This window comes from Pteropus vampyrus, unplaced genomic scaffold (assembly GCF_000151845.1).
Source record: "Pteropus vampyrus isolate Shadow unplaced genomic scaffold, Pvam_2.0 Scaffold24, whole genome shotgun sequence".
NCBI lineage: Eukaryota > Metazoa > Chordata > Mammalia > Chiroptera > Pteropodidae > Pteropus > Pteropus vampyrus.
In genome coordinates this window covers 5,277,257-5,291,520 of record NW_011888805.1, presented here as the reverse complement: position 1 = coordinate 5,291,520, position 14,264 = coordinate 5,277,257, and the positions used below count along the sequence as shown (strand labels likewise).

Sequence of the window (14,264 nt, the reverse complement as noted above, 5' to 3'; positions counted from 1 at the left end):
TAAGGTATTTAATTTTAGCTATTGCCAAGTTTATTTTTTATTTATTATTTCAACCAGAAATATTGTACACTGGAGAAAATATATATTTTTTAAATTGATGTTTAAGAAACCTTTCAATAATTTCGTGAGAGAGAAACCAAGAGGGTTTTCTAGTTTCACATATAAAGAGTTGAGAAGTCGCAACTTCATCCTAACAAGAAAGAAGCTGAACAGACTGAGAAGATAACAGTTCTTCTTGGATCCTTAAGGGAGGGGCAAGATAGATAGATAGATAGATAGATAGATAGATAGATAGATAGATAGATAGATAGATAGATAGATAGGTGTATATAAAAAATAACCACTTACTGCAGCAGTGATTCATGAGCAGAAAGCACCGTAAGAACCAATACCAGGGTAGGGAGACCCAAACTGTAATCGATGAATTACCGGAGGCTCAGCACAGACAAGTCTGAGAGTGAAGATCTCGAGGGGTCCCAGAATTGTGAGACTTACCCCCCTGGAGCTTGACTTGGTCCCCAGAGTAAATATCTGAGAAACATCCCTTCCTGCTTTCAGCATTGGCGAGAGGAAAGCAACCGTTTTTCTATACACTGGAGCATCCTGTTCTTAACAAGGTCAGCTCTCAGGAGAAACTAACCAGAGCCTAGATCCCGAAAGCGGAGGGTATATCAATAGAATCCTCAAAAACCAGAAGGCAAAGAGAACAAAGACTGAAGGAAAAAAAAAAAAAAAAAACAGAATATTCAAGAACTGTAGGACAACTGCAAAAGATGGAATACATGCATGATGGTATTCTAGGAAGGAGAAGAGGGAAAGAGGCAGAAGACATAAGACTGAGAATTTCCCCCAGATAAATGTCAGTCACCAAACCACAGATCTAGGAACCTCAGAGAACATCAAGCAGGATAAATACAAAACAACAGCAATAACAACAACAACAACAACAAAAACACTACACAAAGCATATTATTTTTAAATCACAGAAAATCAAAGATACAGAAGAACTCCTGAAAGAAGCAAGAGAAACTGAGAAATGGGTCCTAGAGAGAGGCTAGGATGAGGAAGGGGAAAAGGTAGGAGAAAAGAAAAAAGGAAATGGGGTCCTGTCGTGGGTGAGGAGAGATGGCTGCAGAAAGGAGGGAGATCGAATAAAGAGATGGGAAGAGGAAGACGAATAAAGAGGGAGTGAGTTAAAAATGTCCTAGGATAAAGAAAGCACAGTGGCCAAATCGTGCAGTTTTTATACCATATCTCCTCCACAGCTCTTTGCATTTTGGGGATTAATATTTTTCTCTGCGGTGCCTGGCGTGCTCGGCATATTATAAGACTTAGTAACCATTTGATGCATCAGTAGATGTTGCTAGATCGAGCAGGCGTCCTCACTGTACCTTCAACACAGCAGGCACCCTCCGTGCCCTGGACTGCTGTGCCCCAGAAGTCTGCTTGGCTCACTCCTTCGCCTCCTTCAAGTTTTTGCTCAATCTCATCTCAGTAAGGCTTACTCTGAGCAGTGCATTAGGCACAGCTACCAACCACATCTCCTGCTCTTTATCCCCCTCATAGCGCTTATCATCCTTGATGTAATACATGGTTTTACTTTACGTTGTATTTATAGCTTATTGTTCATCTCTCTCTGCTAGAATATAACTTCCGTAAGAGCCAGGATCTTTGTTTTAATTACCGAGTTATCCTAAGCCCCTAGAACTGTGCCTCTACATCATGGACAATCAATGAATATTTGTCGCAATATTCCACATCTGTGTTTTCTCTTGTCCTTTTTTCCCATGCTTTATTTTTTCACTTTCATAACAATTGACAGAAAATGCAACCCAGAACCATTCACTTCTTTCCTAACTTATATTTGACTTCATTCTTCAGTCTCCTGTACTACAGCAAAATCCTGCATATGTGGTCTACTGTTCTCTCTCCCAGAGGATCTCATTAGCTGGGACATATCACATTGCTACTGTGCCTGAGGAGGCCTGAATCGATGTCCAGAGAACATACCTATGCCTGGAACATCTAAGAGCTACAGGCCAGGTAAATAATAGCCTGGATCAAATTTATTGAAAAGCTCTTCCATATATTGATTATTTTATCCGGGTGTTAGTTATTTTTTCTCTAGGGTAATAGTCAGACAATAGCTTTTTAAAGCAATTTCCTGCCATCACAAATTCCTTTGTAGAACTCATTTTCCATGCAAAGGTAGAATTCAAGGCTGATAATGTTTGGCTTATATTCTGCGCTTTTTCTTGATACATTTAATAGATGAGCAGGCCCAGCAGTAGCCTGAGTTCATCAAAAGGTCCATAAGTTATATTCAGATATTTTGGTGTCAACAAAACTCAAAATGTGGTTTACTCAAGTTCTTTTACCCCTAATCCTTAAATCTATAGGTATTTGAAAGGAAACTTAATTCATATGTTTCTCATTCATTTGCCCTTAGCTCTTTATAGTTGGAGGAGGAGGCCGGGGAAGGGAGGAAGGTATTGTCTTAGGAACCGGCTTCCTTCTTCACTACCACAGACAGATCATTCATTAGCCACAGACCCAACTCTTTGGCAGAAGTCCAACCCTATATCCTTTCCAGTTTCCTTTTAATTGAAGCTCCAACCTCAGCAAGCATCAGTGACAGCTGCCAAGGAAAGTAAGTGGAAAAAAGCTGCGTTTTCTATCATGGAAGTACAGAATCCCAGAATCTTAAACTTGGGAAGTGATTCTAAAGATCATCTTGTCCACATGCCATGTGATACTTAAATTACCTGAACAACATCCCGGCAAATTCTCTTTCAGTCTCTACTTGAGCATCTCCAGTGATGGAGCTTCAGCAGCAGACCAAGACCATGGGGTCTTCAGCTGTAGCAAAGACATGAAGAACTAAGTCTTCTGTTGTTTTCAAGTTAAATCTGCCCAGTCCCTTCATTTATTCTGCAGGATTCAAACATCTGCCCTCTTTGTGCAACTCGCGTTCTCTTCCAAGAGGACCTCACTCTCCCCTGTGACTTCAGTCTCTGATACACACAGGTCGTTTCCAAATCTGCATTTCGCGGTCCGCCTTTCCGTGAGGCATCACACTCTGCATTGGACACATGGAACTTGAACAGATTGAAACAAACATTGAAAAGCTCCTCTTTCTGCCACACCTGCTACAGTTAGTTGACAAGTCCTATCAGATATTCCTCCAAAGTAGCTCCAGAGTCTGCCCCAGCCTCCTCACCTCCATCCCTGCTGTATTTCAAGGCTTCCTCATCTCTCAGTTGGAATAAGGCAGCAGGCTCATCGCTCACCTCTATGCCTCCCCCGTCTCCTCGCCACATCTTCCTCCACACTGCTGCCTCAGTTACCTTTCTAGAATTGCCAAAGTTCTGGTGACGCCTTGTGACATTCCTTCCTCAGACACTGCCTGTAAGTGAAGTGTTCCTCAGTCTTCTGGGCGTCTGGGTGGTCCCCTCCTCACTGGCCTCGGGGCACCTTGTTCACAGAGCAGTGGTTTCTCTCATTGCATTGTTTGGTTACTATTTATTTACTTGTTTATTTTTCCAGTGGTCTGTGAGTCCATAAAGAGTAGCAGCCGTTTTTGTCATCTTTTTCTCCAGAACTTAGCGTAGTGTCCAGCGTTTAGTGCACATTCAGTAAATGTTTATTGAGGAAGTTGCACACAGGCCCTTCACATCAGGCTCAGTCTCCTCTGACCAGTCTTCAGCTCATCTAGATTCATTTTTACAGTTTCATCTGATTTGGCAAGCGCACAGCAAAGCAAGCAGTTTAGCTATTGTCCTTGCTTAGTAGGGTTGTCCAAGCCTATGTTAACTTTTCTTTGGCAGTTTCATTATACTCTACACTAAAACTTCCACATGATTCTTACCTGACCATTGTGTGATTAAGCTAAGATTTAAAATTGTTTTAACTTTTTATACTCAAAATGCAGGACCCTTACATGTATTTCTAGTGAATTCCATCTTGTTTAACTCAATGTGAATACAGGATGGGCTCTGGGGAAGCCACGATACTGAGAATTTGAGGATCATTGAATGGGTATAATGGGATTTAATAAAATGTTGTATACATTTTGAATTGGGGTGCCAGAGTTTGTGCCGTTAAGTCAAAGCTGCTTTGGAGGTTACACTCTCGGTAACGTCAGTAACAAAATAATTGATTTTTTAGAGCAGTAAATTTTAACCATGTTGTAACCATGCTTGGAGAGGACATTTCAATCTTAAGGTGAAGACAGGTATTTAAATACAAGTATTTAATAATACATGACACATGCGGTGGCAGAGGGGAATTGCAGGTAGTAATAATGGCTACTGAAATGACGTCCGTGTCCAGGGATGGAGAAACAGGAAAACAATTAAGTGTGCCTAGTGGAGAGGGAGTTCTGCGACAAAGGATCTTGTGAGAAAAATGGTTAGGGGCTAGAACTGGCTATAAGTGGATGGTGGCATAGGACAAAACTCACCTGTGAAGGAGAGGTGTTGATTTGTTCCACGCTGGCTGCATTCTAGACATCTAGAGTTCCTCAGGGGTCATTGTGTTAGTCATGAGTGCCCAGAATAATTGTCCCAAACCCTTACATTTGGTTTCAGATCATGGGGACAGCAGGAATGGGTTTCTCGTCTCCCCATCCTCCTCCTATCTGCATTCTTCTAAGTCATGTAGAAAAATGGTTAGCTAAAGAGAAACAAAGAGAAACAATGAAAAGACTGACAATTTGCTAGAATATGGTCATCCTAACTTTTTTTTTTTTTCTGTCCATTTGATTCTGAATCCAAGCTACTGAGTTTGTCCCCAAACTGCCTGGCCCTTTAAGGATACTGGCTAACCTCCCTGAGCCCATTTATACCTGTTCTCAAGGTGAGGCTTCCCCAGGATGTCTCTAGTATTCTTCCTGCTAACCTGTGGCTAACACAGGACTCTAGCCAGACCTGCCAAGACCCCTCTAAACTGACCTCAAGGACATTCCAGGACTGAATGTCCACTCAGCCCTCATTTCTCTGTCAAAACACTACTTATCCCTTGAGTCCACTCATGCATCAGCTTTCCCTTTACATCACAGGAATCGATGATGCTCCTTTTTTTTTGAGCCTCTTTTCTCCAAATGTACCTCGATTACAGCTTCCATTACACTGTACTGGCAGTTTGTTGTCACATTTCTCTGGAACTGGATGTTCTTTGGTGGGGATAGGAACATGGTCGTAGCCTCATCTGGTTCAACGCCTGGCGCATAGGTCTCAGAAAATGTTTTTTGAATGACTGAATGAATTTCTCTCATATTTCCTTGCTCTTTCAGTCTGTGACACTCTCTGGAAAGGAAATAAGATTATTTCCTCCAAGTGAACTTAGGTTTGTATCTATGGTCACTCTTTAATTTTCTACATTTCATGCCCTAGACCTTCATTGAGCCATATTAAAACTTTATAGCATCCTTGTCAAGTTCATTGGTTTATAATTTTCAGGATCAATCTTCTCCTTTTGAATAGCAGAACTATATCTACTGGCCTCCAAGTGTCCAGCATAATGACTTGTCCAAGTTTACAGGGCTAGTGAATGGACTAACTGGGAGTAGAATACCGAGGTGGCTGACCCCACAGCACTTATTGTACCCAGGGCCTCTCTCCATGGAGCTTTGTGGACGTCTAGTTAAAGAGATGTGTTTAAACGCGAATTGTCATTCTATTTCACCAAACATATTTCATTAGGACACTAATACACATTCCTAGCATTTTAGATACTTTTCATTTTCATCTCAGCAAGGATGATTTTTTTTTTCCTATATATATAGATCTATATAGATGTATATAGATCTATATATAGTAAATGCATGCTCATTCCCTGGATGTGGAGATATATATAGATCTATCTAGATCTATATATATCTATATATATAGATATATATATATCTATATATATATCTATATATATCTCCACATCCAGGGAATGAGCATGCATTTACTAATCTAATTAAGATAAGTTTTAACCTAGGTGCAAGGAGTAGCTCTGATTGGTGGAAATGTTTCTCCTTAATACAACCCCTTTCACCCTTATCAAATACAGAAGTTTTTGTGATCTGGAATATATCTAATTATCCTATGCGGCCCAGTGCTGCTGCCTGCGTTACTGCTATCTGCACGTGTAAGGATAAAAAGACTGATGTTGGCAAACAGTCCTTTCTGTACCGACCCTGCTGCAATCACCACGTACACAATAGAATGTCTTTTTTGCTCTCTTTTTCTCATGCAAGTTTAACCCAAAAAGAGCCACTCTTTTTCTGAATGTCGTACTTCTAATAGATGCAGACCCGTGAGCCATCTAGAATGGGAGACTGAACCAAATTTTCTCTGCTTTTATTATTCTGTGAAAGCAGTTTACTGTGATTTAAGAGTTGAGTCAGAATAGAATTCTCTGTTCAACAATCTTTTTATATTTCTCTACTGAGTTCCACGAGTGGGGAACTTATAGTTGTGTGTGTGGGGAGGGGGAGGGAATTAATGAAGTTGGCCATGGAAATACATAGCACAATGCCTGCCACATAGTCGGCCTAATAAATGTAAGTCCCCTAAAATTAGACAGGACAGGACAGGACGAGATGAAATTTTCCCTATAGCTAATGATTTTAATTTATCGTCATATAACATGTAACGAATTAGCATCAAACTCTGTGTAAAGCTTCAAGGAAAAATGCCCTGGTGGAAATTTTATATTTTTAGTAGCACTGAAATTTTATATACTCCTAAAGTAAAAAGCTAATGAAATTCCTTTAAAGCTTCTATAAAATGATGTAAGATAGTTATCCTTGGATATAGAATTCAAATCTTCCTTAAATATTTTTAAGCATTTCCCCTCAGTTACACCTATTCGAAAGAACTTTGCTTAAACTCAGAATTTGACTGCTAATATTCACACATATGGCAAATATGAACTAATCAGACCACAGATATTTTGCTGCATTCCATGGTGTCTCATTTATTTGTTTAATTTGCAGCTATAGCAACTGGATTCCACCACTTTAGGCTTTTACACAGAGACCTACAGTCTGATCAGCTTGGTTGAAGTTTGGCACTCAGCACTATATTCAATTGAAGACATATGCACACAATTCACTTACCACATTTTTTAAGCTGGTTTTCACACAGGGCAGATATGTAATATTTGCATAAAAATATGAAAAGAAACCTTCTGCAAGGATAGTAGGCTATTAAAAGATGTTGTGACCTTCTTTTCTGTAACATTTCAAATCTTAAAGTTTTCTTGGCATGCTTTTCAAGAGCCCATCTGACTTTGAAGCAGCCTGTCTCTCCACAGAAAGCTCACTCCAGCAATGACTAATGGATTGACCTGGTGCCATGCTAGTGCTGCTCTACGCATGCTGCTCTGCACAAGACGAGCATTTGGAAATGACCTTGAAACAGAGTGTTGCCAAATTAATGAAATATGGGCCTTCAAGAAATGCCATTTCATAAGCAGTTTACAGAAGGATATTCACAGCATTGTCAAAGCTTGATCCCTTAAGTTGGTATTGGTTCACCAAGAATGCTTCACATGTATGAGGAATGATGTGCCCTCTTGATTTTATTAGCTGCACTTTGTAACAGGTTGGAAAAATTAGGTAATGGAGAAAATGGACATTCCACTGTTGTTTCTCTTAGGTGTTTTCTTTTCAAATTTTTGCTGAAGGAAAGGAAGATGCTCAAAGGGTCCAATTTTTAAAAAGGAGATTGGAGCTTAAAATGAAGGGTAAGCTGCACATGGGGGTGAGGTGAAGTTAGTAGATAAAGAAAAGATGGTAGGAAAAGTACCTCTCTGTACTCGCTCAGTTAATATGATTCCAGTTCACCAGATGGAGGGTTCAGGAGGGGAACGTTTCTTTATCACGCCCATATAGTAATCTGTTGTAGTAATTTACGAAAGCTCATCAATGTCAATGTCAGCTGTTGCTATATGGTTTTCCATCATCCTGAGTGATGGGTTTGTGTCAGTGTACAATGTCTCCTTTCGATTACACTTCTCACGCTGGTGAAGTTGGCTGACATTTTGGGATCTGGATAATGAAGCTGTGCTTTAACCTTATTTGGTAGTCAGTGATCAGGCTTCTGGATTGGCATGACTTCGGGACGTCCCCCTCAGCTTCTCTTCTTGTGACCTTGCTTTCACAGTTGTGGGGAGGCTGACACAGGCCAAGGTCAGAACAGTCAAAGTGAGATGTTGGAAGAACATTGGGAAGCAAGTCATATTCTGTTAATTTATTCTTAATTAATTGTCGTAAGACAGCTCTCAGATTTTTATATGAAATCAGATTTAATACTTATTTAAAAGAAAAAGAAGAGAAAGACCATTCGACCCCTCTAGAACTCTCTGAGGACACTCAGAGAGTTCTAGACTTCTGGCCATTCTTATTTTTTAAATGCTGATAATCCTCACTGAGCAATCCTGGAAAATATACATCTATAAGATCCGGGTAACACACTGTCAACTTTCCAGAACATTCTTTCTTACTTCATCTGGGATTTTTCAATAAGTAATTTGATATTTCTGTAAGTTTATACTGGAATCACTAAAATGAAGGAATTTTTTCCTTATAAGCTCAAGCCTTCCATCCTCATCATTTTGTAGAGTTACGTAAGTAAGCCATGCAATTAAGCTAAAAGTCTAAATTATAGAATATAATTGTTGCAAAACTGTTCACATTTTATACAGTAACTTACATTAAAAGCAGGGCTGTATTTGCAAAACAGTTTTTGTATACTGTAACTTATATTGAAATCAAGCTTGGTGATGCTAAGTGTCATATGCTAAATTATTTGCTTGTGAATTTTTTTTTTCAGTTGCCTGTATATGATAAGTTTGGAGGAAGTTTTCTGGCAAAGGAAACTCAAAAGATTTCATCATCTTACCCTCTTCTCTTTATCTGTATTTAGGGTGCTTTGCTTTAAAGCACATTGCCACGCCTTTTTTTTTTTTCATTTCTAAATGTTTTTTAATTGGAGAATACATTGTTCCAAATAACCCTCATCCTTTATTTAGATCTCTCTCATTAAAATGACTGATCTTAATGTTTTTATTAAAATAATTCTCAACTTTTTAAATAAAAAAGGGATAAAAAAAAAAAGACTGAAGAAGGAATGAGAAAATGAGAGAGAAATGTAGTGCAGCACATCAACCATAAGGAACACCATGACTTCTGGTACTTAATATTGTAGACCACAGGAACCAAGATACAGAATAAAAAGAGAAGGCCCAAGCCAGTGGGCTTTTGACACCCTAAGAATCCTTCTGTCCTTGCCATCCTGCTGACTTCAGCACTGAGCACTGCCTTTCTCTCCCTGATGATATTTTTGTTTATCTTTTAGTAAAGATTTTAGACATGAGGAAGTAGAGAGCTTATCATTATTTGATATAGCCAGACAATACCTTCACCTTTAAGCTGTCATAGTCTCAGCATCCAAATTTTTAGAATCATATGAGACTATTTATGCGTATATGAATAGAATGTAAAACATTTTCTTATAAAAAACTTCATTTTGCATTTCCGCACAGCACTCCTCAATTGAACAGGGACCTACTGTCCAAAGCCACAAGTAGATACTTTCTCAATCTTTATTTTAACATGCTGGCATTTCGTCCTATTTGCTTTCATATCTTATCATTGCAAAATACCTCTCAAACGTTTTCTGTGTACCTTCATATATATTTATACTAGAGCACATGGTCAAAAGAAATATGATCCTATATTAATCAGGGTTCTCCAGAGAATCAGAATTAGTGGAATATGTATACATAATAAGGATTTGGCTCACATGATTATGGAGGCTTAGAAGTCCCAAGATCTGCAGTTGACAAGCTGGAGCGCCAGGAGAGCTGATTATATAGTTTCGGTCCAAGTCGTAAGGCCTAAGAAAATGGTGTAGGTTCTAATCCAAGTCTTGAGTCCAAAGGCTGAAGAATGATGTCCCAGCTTGTAGAAAGTCAGGCAGAGAGAGTAAATTCTCCCTTACTCATCCTTTTATTCTCCTCAGGCCTTTAGTATGCCCACCCCCATCAGGGAGGGCAGTCTGCTTTACTCAACTCAGCCTACTGATCCAAATGTCAATCTCATCTAGAAACACCCTCACAGACATACCCAGAATAATGTTCAACCAGATACTTGGGCAACCTGTGGTCCATTCAAGTTGACACATAAAATTAACCATGATAGATCTCTGTTAAAAACTCTCCTTTTCCTGTGAGAACAGCTCCATTGGTAGAGGTCTGAAAAATGCTTTCCTCTTTCCATGCCATTAAAGTTGCACCACTGTTGGTCATCCCTGCCCTCACACTCAGAGGTTCTGATTGATTCAGTCTGGGATGGGACCCATGCTCCATCTGTATTTTTTTTAATGCTCCCTCGGATGATTCTGAGGCAGAGCCAACCTTGAGAACCCTTAGATTCATTGGACTCTAGGCTTCCATCGGGCCAGTGAAAGCGGTTAATAGAAGAACCCAAAAGGAAAATCACCTTGGTCATGCCTGGAACTGAGCTGAATGGAGGGTACGACAAAGAGATAAACCTGGTTAAACATGGATAACCAGGCTGACATCCATTATGGGCTGGTTACAAGGTGCCATCTCTCCCTTGGTTTCTGCTGGGATAAAATATTGGCACCAACCAAAGATTCTAGGGAAAATGAATCAATATTAACATTTAGAAGATTAAAAATATAATACATGTGTCAATTATTATTAATTCTTGAAAATATGTAGTTAAAGTGTCCATAACTAATTAAAGATGATGATTAACAGGGGATATGGGTTTCCTTTGAATTATATGAAAAAATATATAAATCTTTTATATAGCTCATTTCTTACAGAAAGGATTTTTGCTTGTCGGTGGGATTTTTTTAAGTTTTATTTTATTTTCTTGGATCTCCATACTTTTCCATAAATCCTATAAACAGAATTACAATGGAATGAGTCACAGTCTTAACACTTGTTTAGAGCTTCTTCTGCCAATACAGCTTGGAATACAGGGGATTTTTTTTAAAAACATGGAAAGGGAAGGAAAGGAAAGGAAAGAGAAGGGAAGGAGGGAGAGAGAGAGGCAAGGAAGGAAGGAGAAAGAGGGAGAAAGGAAAGAAGGAAGGAAGGGAAGACGGGAGGGAGGGAGGGAGGAAGGGCACAACACATTTTACTTTAGATTACATTTCTTTAACTTAATGACATTGTAAAGGTAAAACTTTTATGGTATTTCATTGGTATGTTGTATGAAATACAAATGAGTTTGGATTTCAGAAGTTTATGAGCTAGTCATTGGGTACTGGGAACATATTTCCCCACAGAAATTTTGTTATATAAGTGGTAATTAATTTTTGAAGCAAGCTCATAAACTCTCCTCATTGTGTTTTGAAGCTGAATGATTGTGCATTTTCAGTGATAAATAGTAGACTACACTGCTGAAAACTTGTAGATCTAAGGAACATAAAAGCAATAACATCAATTGTTGAGTCGCTTAAACTTTTCACTTGAATTGCTGGTGCTGGAGGGAAAGCACATTTGATTTGAGGCGTCTGAGGATGTTCAAAGCATCTAATGATATTTGAGAGCACTAGTCAAAGGAGCAAATACCATTCTGTCTTAAGGGTCTCTGCAGCCACGTGCGTGCTTTAAGCTGGGTGCAAAAAAGCAACACACTTGGACCATATTAAAAAGTCGTCAGTAGAAATGCCTCCTTTCCTTTCTATAACAAATATTGATGGAGCACATACTGTGTGTGACATGCTCCTTCTACTGATGCTGGAAGGAAAGCAGAAAAAAAACCCTCCTTGTGAAGCTTATAATCTAGTGGGAGAAACAGGTCAAATAACTGTATAGATAGATGACCTATGTTTCATCCATTTTTATGAAAAATTATTATATGAATATTAAAGCTGGTACATATTTACAAGGAATAATGATGACTCGTATAGAATGCACCTAAGGATGGGGAGGACATAAATCTTCGTTAAATACCTGGCATGGGCTAGTCACTTACTTTATCAGAGTGTCCCTGAGGGGTAGAGATCATTATCACCATTTCTCAGATTTGGAGCTGAGACTCAGAGACATTAAGAGAAGTGTCAAAGATGGGAAGACACTCTGCAGCAGAGCCTGGGTACACACCAAGCCTGTCCAATTCTGTGCACTTTTTGCCGAGCTGCCTGTTCTGCAAAACTACTCCGGAGATATTGTCTGTTATTTTGCTCAATATTTTTATATAAGGATCCATGCAATGATCTCCTCCTAGAATTTAGAAATGGAAACAGTGCTTTCTCTCTGGATGCTGGCGTGTCCCTTTTCGTTAATGCGAGCTGTTTCTGCTTCTGCTCTGACGCCACATTAGTACCGTCTCGCCATAGCCAGCTCACCAGTGGCTTCCAGTAGAGTTTCTTCTCCTTTCCCACCATGCTTTTGTCTGATGCTTCATTTTGTGTTGATTTCTACTACTCTTGACTGTTTTATTGCAAAGCTGCCTTGCCTTTTTGAGAAATAGAATATACATTACACGGATAGAAAAGAAATAGATACGACATCTGGAATTCCTTCATGTTCTCTTTCTGTATACTCCACATGATCTAGAACAGCGTCTTACACTCAGGAGTGAGCAATAAGGATCAATTGATTATCAATTGATTAATGTCAGCAATTCTGAAGGACAGTTCTGGTTATTTTGAAGAGAACTAATAAGTTGTTGGCTCCTACTTTATATGTTAACATCACCATAAGACTTGCTATTTTTCTTTTCCTTAATTCTCTTGCATTTTCTTCTATTGCTCATACATGGAACGTAAAGAACCCCGCTCACAGGTAGCGTACATCGTGCTCCTCCATCTTGCTGTGCTAAGCACTTTACAACAGTGTCTACATAATTCTCACAACCCTATTATTATTGCCATTTGGCAGAAGGAGAAACTGAGGGTTAAAGAACTTACGTGGTTAACGGGGGAAGCAAGGAAATAACCTTTCTTCTGGTAATTCAGCAATAGATGAAAGAAAAGATTAGGGAAAGAAAAAAAAGGTTATTTAAGAGAAATAAAGTGCTTCAGGTGTGATCAGTAAAATGCAGAAGAGGGCTGGGGAGAATTGCAAGTGAGTTACAAGGCAAGGATCCTTTCTGTCCATCTCCTACTCTGGTGACCAGGAGGGAGAAGCCACATGCAAATGGATATTTTTTATATATGAGATATTCTCAACAGGAGATCATAACTTTGAGGGAGAAAGGGCTGTACTTAGAAATTTTGTTAACCTTCATATTTATTTGGTTCATTTCAAGCTATACAGATAATGTATGGACAGAAAACTAAAGGTCTTTTTCTTTCTGGGCCCTTGTTTTCCTGTGAACCCCCGGTCCTCACTAACCCCAGGATCCCTGGAAAATGTGGATGTGCGTTTGGTCCTCCACCCCTTGGCAGGAGAACCCCAGCACACTGCCAGTCAATACTGCCACCAGCAACAGTATCCAAGGCTCTCATGGCGCATCTGCAGCTCTCCAGAGCAGAAAGAAGGAGAAGCAGGGTCCTCTCTGCCTCTTTATATTGGAGAGAAGGAGACCTACATCAGGAGTGACACCCAGGAGGTGAGCCTCCCCCAGGGAACGAGGGGGCATAGCATGAGATCAACCGATTCATCAGGTGTTTGCTCATCAGATATTTACTTAACACTTTGTGCCTGGACTGTTCTGGATACTGATTTTGTTCGTCTTGAGCAAGAACAGCCAATCAAAGGAGAAAAATTAAAGCTCCAAGAAAGGGTGAAAGAGGGAAGAGCTACAGTCACCAGATGGACAGAAAGGATCCTTGCCTTGTAACTCACTTGCAATTCTCCCCAGCCCTCTTCTGCATTTTACTGATCACACCTGAAGCACTTAATTGGGAGTCTAGAGCGGATGCAGTGATTTGGGGAGAATTTCCATTAATGCTGAATTTAGAGAATTCGAAATAATTGTGTATATCTGGAAGTGGAGTCGAAGCTGGGGGCAACGTTGGAGCTGTGGTTAGAGAAATGAAGAGCCCAGATCTGGGTGATGCTTACATACCGAAAACTAGTTTAGATTTTGTCTTTTAGGAAACAAGAAGTATGGCAAAGTTTCGCATGAGGAAAATGGTTTAATTTATACGTTAGAGAGATGGGAAAAGAAAGGAGGGTGACCCAGGCAGAGAAACAGCATATGCAGAGGCAAGAAATACCACTATATGTTGGACAAACGACATGACGTATGATCCCTACAGCAGAAGAGTTACAAGAAGGTAAGG

At 39.6% G+C, this 14,264-nt stretch overlaps 1 protein-coding gene across 9 annotated transcripts in view; it reads left to right on the top strand.

Annotated features, from left to right (window-relative positions):
* Window positions 1-14,264, top strand: part of AIG1 (androgen induced 1) — a 197,852-nt gene that overhangs the window by 69,367 nt on the left and 114,221 nt on the right. The window contains exons 4-5 of one of the 9 annotated variants that reach the window (XM_023528369.1): window positions 13,377-13,588; window positions 14,077-14,237. The exons of the other annotated variants lie outside the window; for them this stretch is intronic. Of the exons in view, the coding sequence (XP_023384137.1) occupies window positions 13,377-13,588; window positions 14,077-14,107 (243 nt within the window). The 3' untranslated portion in view covers window positions 14,108-14,237. Of the gene's footprint in view, window positions 1-13,376; window positions 13,589-14,076; window positions 14,238-14,264 lie in introns of those variants that run through there. 9 annotated transcript variants of the gene reach the window in all.